This window comes from Capsicum annuum, chromosome 9 (assembly GCF_002878395.1).
Source record: "Capsicum annuum cultivar UCD-10X-F1 chromosome 9, UCD10Xv1.1, whole genome shotgun sequence".
In the NCBI taxonomy this organism is placed as follows: domain Eukaryota; kingdom Viridiplantae; phylum Streptophyta; class Magnoliopsida; order Solanales; family Solanaceae; genus Capsicum; species Capsicum annuum.
In genome coordinates, this window is record NC_061119.1 from 216512797 (window position 1) to 216517527 (window position 4731).

General features: G+C 35.8%; 1 protein-coding gene across 1 annotated transcript in view; it reads right to left on the bottom strand.

The window, feature by feature from the left end:
• Positions 1-1471: 1471 nt before the first annotated feature.
• Positions 1472-4731, bottom strand: part of LOC107840940 (phosphatidylglycerophosphate phosphatase PTPMT2) — a gene marked incomplete in the record, with an annotated part of 3644 nt that continues 384 nt past the window's right edge. Inside the window, 6 exon segments of the mRNA XM_047396601.1 lie at positions 1472-1939; positions 2031-2120; positions 2216-2298; positions 2380-2473; positions 3246-3368; positions 3844-4604. Coding sequence (XP_047252557.1) covers positions 1685-1939; positions 2031-2120; positions 2216-2298; positions 2380-2473; positions 3246-3368; positions 3844-4047 — 849 coding nt within the window.

A 4731-nucleotide genomic window follows, 5' to 3' on the forward strand; every position in this document is an offset into this window, starting at 1 on the left:
GATTGTGAATGCAATGAAATTTATAATGAGGTTGATGGATATTATTTAGACTTTGGAGTTGCTATAATCAACGAATAACATATCCAGTGTGATCTCACGAGTGTTGGGACTGTGTGCATGTATTACCTACCTGTAAGGTTGTTTTCGATAGATCTTGGCGTAACAAAAGCATTACTCGACTGTCTGATAACCTTTTATCTTAATATACAGGTTTCATATTCTTCAATTTAGAATCATGTCCTCGGTGAGTTAGATGATATGTCGTATCACATCTAATCACCCCCACCCCCCCACCAACGCCCAACTTGTAATTCTTCTTTGATCTATCTCTACTCTCTTTAGACCTCACTTCTAATCTCTTACACGTCCTTATAAGGGCCGTTATGCTCCTTTTGTTCACGCGTTCGAATTGAGACTGTTCACACGTTTGAATCATCTCAATTGCTGTTACTCATCAATAACAACTTTGTTTGTTGCCCTTCTAATTTTTTTGATGGAAGTCTTCTAAAATCCAAACATTAGCCATGAAGTATTATTGAAGATTTTATTTATCATTTAGGGCTCATTTGGTGTGAGGGGAGACAGATAAATAGTCTCGGGATAAAATGAAAGATTATTTTATTCCGTATTTGGTGTGAGGTATTATTAGTTAGTATCGAAATTATTTATTCAACAATTTACACCGTATTGATGGAATAAGTTTATTTCATATACAAGATGAGATAATTAATCTCGGGATTAATTATTTTGGAATAATCGTTTCCCTAACCAAACGACCCCTATATTTCTCTAGAAGAAGTGGGTGATAGGCCGGCTAACAAAAGTCGCAGCACACATTACGTGTTTGGACTTAATATATGGTTTCAGTCACTTCACCTTTAAATTTACAATATCTCTTTTTTAAATACTTTATATAATAATAAATTTTTTGTGCTTAGATATAATAATAAATTACTGAATATAAGAACTTATAGTATATTATTGCATTGCTACCGGACAATTAAAAGTTATGGCACTCCATACTTTTTTGTACAAACTTCTTTATCATAAGGTAAGATAAGATTTTTTTTTTCTTTTTTAAAAAAAGAAGGTAAGATAAGATATGAAATGTCCCCATCGCCTATATATCTAGATAAAAGATATTCAATTCAACTTCCAATGTAGCTATATTCATCAATGAATTAGTCAAGGTGCAGACAAATTAATTAAGATTATACTGGAAAGAGGATAAAAATGTTCGTTAATTATTGAAAATAGAATAATACTTTCAAATTGGAAAACGATTAACTTTACACTTTCCACTTTACTCTTAACGAGGAGCTTTTATAACCATATAAATGTTATAGGATGTTTGACATCGGCGGAGCTACACTTGGGACAGGGGTTCATCCAAACCCGCTTATGTCCACTTGTGAACTATCTGATGAAAATTTTCGCTCCGCCACTGATGGGGTGAGGATGGGAGGTGGAGTAATAATGACCCAAATATTTACATATGAAACCAAAAGTCATACATTCTGCACGTTTGTGCAAAGTTGAAAGACTCTTCAACCTGTTTTTTTTATAATCTTTCCATAATCCATTGATGTTAAACTGTTGGACCACATATTTAAAGATACAGAGCTCTTCTGAACTTATTTAAGCAGTGTTCTTCTGTACAAGGAAGGGGCTGATGAGTAAGCAGTTAGCAGGCCCGTGCGTCGGTCAGTTGCCTGGTAACAGGTCCATAGACGCCTGATACTTTCAGCGACGCAAAGAGGCAGGATAATCGAGCTATCATTGGCTGTGTTCTTGCGATTCTAGGCACAAGGGCTAGCTCCTTACCACGACTATCGTCAGAAGAAGAATGATACCCTTCAAGATCTGCTTTAGTTATCAACACGGCATCACTAGAGAGTGGAGATGATGCCGCTCGCTGTTGCTTGAATTCTTGAACAGCCTGTTCGACGAAAAAGATATGTTTAACCTACAGATAAAACTTTCTATGTTGAATATTCGAGCAGCAAATTTACTCGAAACATTCATATTACCTTCCACTGAGAAGGAGCCAATAGTACTCGGGGTCTTCTGGAGCGGACAAATTCCAAAGCGGCAGCAGGAGTCATGTGCTTATATTCGACCTAAATTAGCGAAAGAATCAACCTATTAGTCATTTGAAAGTTAAAAAATTAGGTACAGAAAACAAATGGCTTTAGATTGGGTTTAAGGAAGCTACCAAATAGCAAAGCACAACGGTGGTGCTCCTACCCCTTCCGGCTTTGCAGTGTACATAAGTAGTCAGGTCACTGGATGCATTCCCTACGACAGAGAGGCAAAAAGTAAGTGAGGAAGGGTCATAGAGTAAGTCAATAACATAGAAGATAGATGGCGATCACTCACTGTGAATAAAATCTACTGCTCGGTTTATATCCACGAAAGAGGGTGCAAAAAGATAATCTCTGGTTGGAATAACTAGATGGTCTATCCCATGGGCCTGAAATCGGAATAAAGAAGATGTGAATTCACCCGAAGTAATAAAAAATAACTCCTTGGACTTCTTCACAACAAAGCAAATCCTCTACGCGTGGAAGCCCATGTCTTCTATGCATTAACAACGATATCAAATTAAAAAGGAAAAGAAAGAATCAAACAAATTATAAAGGGTATCACAGTATCTCTTGAAGATACCGACTTCTGCAGCACACTGTAGTTGCAGAGATAGGAGGAAGGGGGAAAGCTCTTCTGGCTCTTTATATAAAATACAGGCAGAAGGTGGCGTCCACCTCAGGTAGTGAAATGTATGATATCAGAAATAGACAAACACGTATTTACTGATCGGGAATGTATGAGACCAAAACTGTGAAGTTTCAACGACAGAACATTGTTTGATGTTCATGAACTGCCTAATCATACGTGAAAAAACAGAAATCTTTGCTACCTTTCAACAGGGGATGTGTCTACATGTCATTCTGGGTATCCTTAGCAACCCCCGAGGAAAAGGTACTTTTTTTCTTGTTGACAAATAACACTCCTAATGTTAGATTTGTGACGAACAAAATCTAATAACTAGCTTAATGCACACACCAATTAACAAACTACGCAAATCATAATTGAGCTATGTAGAAAACATACATCATAGTCTGAAAGCTTCTCAGGTAGAAAAAACGTACTGACAATATAACCACATAAAATGACTATAGCATCTATCCAATTAAAGACGACCAAAATTTACAAATCAATCACACAAAATTGGAGGTATCACTCACATGGTACAATGATGATGGTACCAAAGTTTCATAAGGTTCATTCAATGTTATTACACCACCAACGCCGAGCTGCTTCAACCGAGGGACATCCGAGGGAAATGGAACTGCTCCAAGGAGGAGAAACTGAATAAACCCAAAAAAAGAATCACATATGCATAAGAAAGGGCCTCGACACATATTAAGCTTGATAATTCTTGAGCAACTAAAAATTAGAAAGAAACAAAAACATGCCTTGCCATATTATTGCATGTTGATTATGTATCATTCAATCACGACGCTACATCAATCATAAATCTGAAACTACATTTCATATTGTCTCTCTTCCCTTACATTTTAGTCATGATTAAATAAGTCAATGCACACAAAACACTAGTTGCTATAAGAAAGCAAAGGATATACACCAGAAGTTACTATAGAAGACCAACAAAATTCACTTTTATATAATTTCCACAGATGAAAACTGTCAAAATTAACTAATAAACTCATCATCCAGCAAACATTCATCGGCAAAAGACTATCTGTAACTACAAAAAATCACTTCTTAATATGCAATTCTAAGAAAGGTGAGTGTAAATGTATATGAACAGAAGAAGTAAACCTGATCAATTTGATCCCACCATCTGAACTCCGACTGAATTTTGTTGCGAAAAACATTGTACAAAAGGGTCGGATAGAAGAGAATCCGAGCCCCAGCTCCAACCAATGCTCTCTTAGCATCAACTCCCACAATTACCCGTCTCTCAGTGTTCACACACTTACCATCACCTTCTATCAACGAATCATCCAATTCCACTATCTTCATTTCCACTACTCCCAATCCCAATCCACTCAAATTAATCAAACCTCAAGATTACACCCAAAATGATCAAAACGAAAACTTAGGGGTTTCTACAATAAACAAAGCTCCACACAAATCTATCACAATCTAGACGAACACGGTCTTCATTTTATCCTAACCATCCAAACTCATTGCAGCTAAAGACTTAAAATCCTAAATTGATCAATGACCAGTGAACTACACATAAACCACACAAATCTATCGCGTGCTAGACGAAAAATCCAGCTAATAATTGAACACAAAATTTGATCAAAATGAAATCTTAGAGGTCTAAAATGAACAATAAGCTGTACAAAAATCATACACAAGCTTCATTTCCAAGGTTCCTACTCAACTAAACTTAATTTCAGCTAAAAGATTAAGCCTTTAATCGATCAAAACGAAAACTTTGGGGGGTCTAAAATGAACATCAAATTGTACAAAAATCATACACAATCTTCAATTTCAAGATTCTTAATCAACCAAACTAAATTTCAGCTAAAAACTTAAAACCTAAAATTGATCAAAATGAAAACTTTGGGGATCTAAAATGAACATCAAATTGTACAAAAACCATACACAATCTTCAATTTCAAGATTCTTAATCAACCAAACTAAATTTCAGCTAAAAACTTAAAACCTAAAATTGATCAAAATGAAAACTTTGGG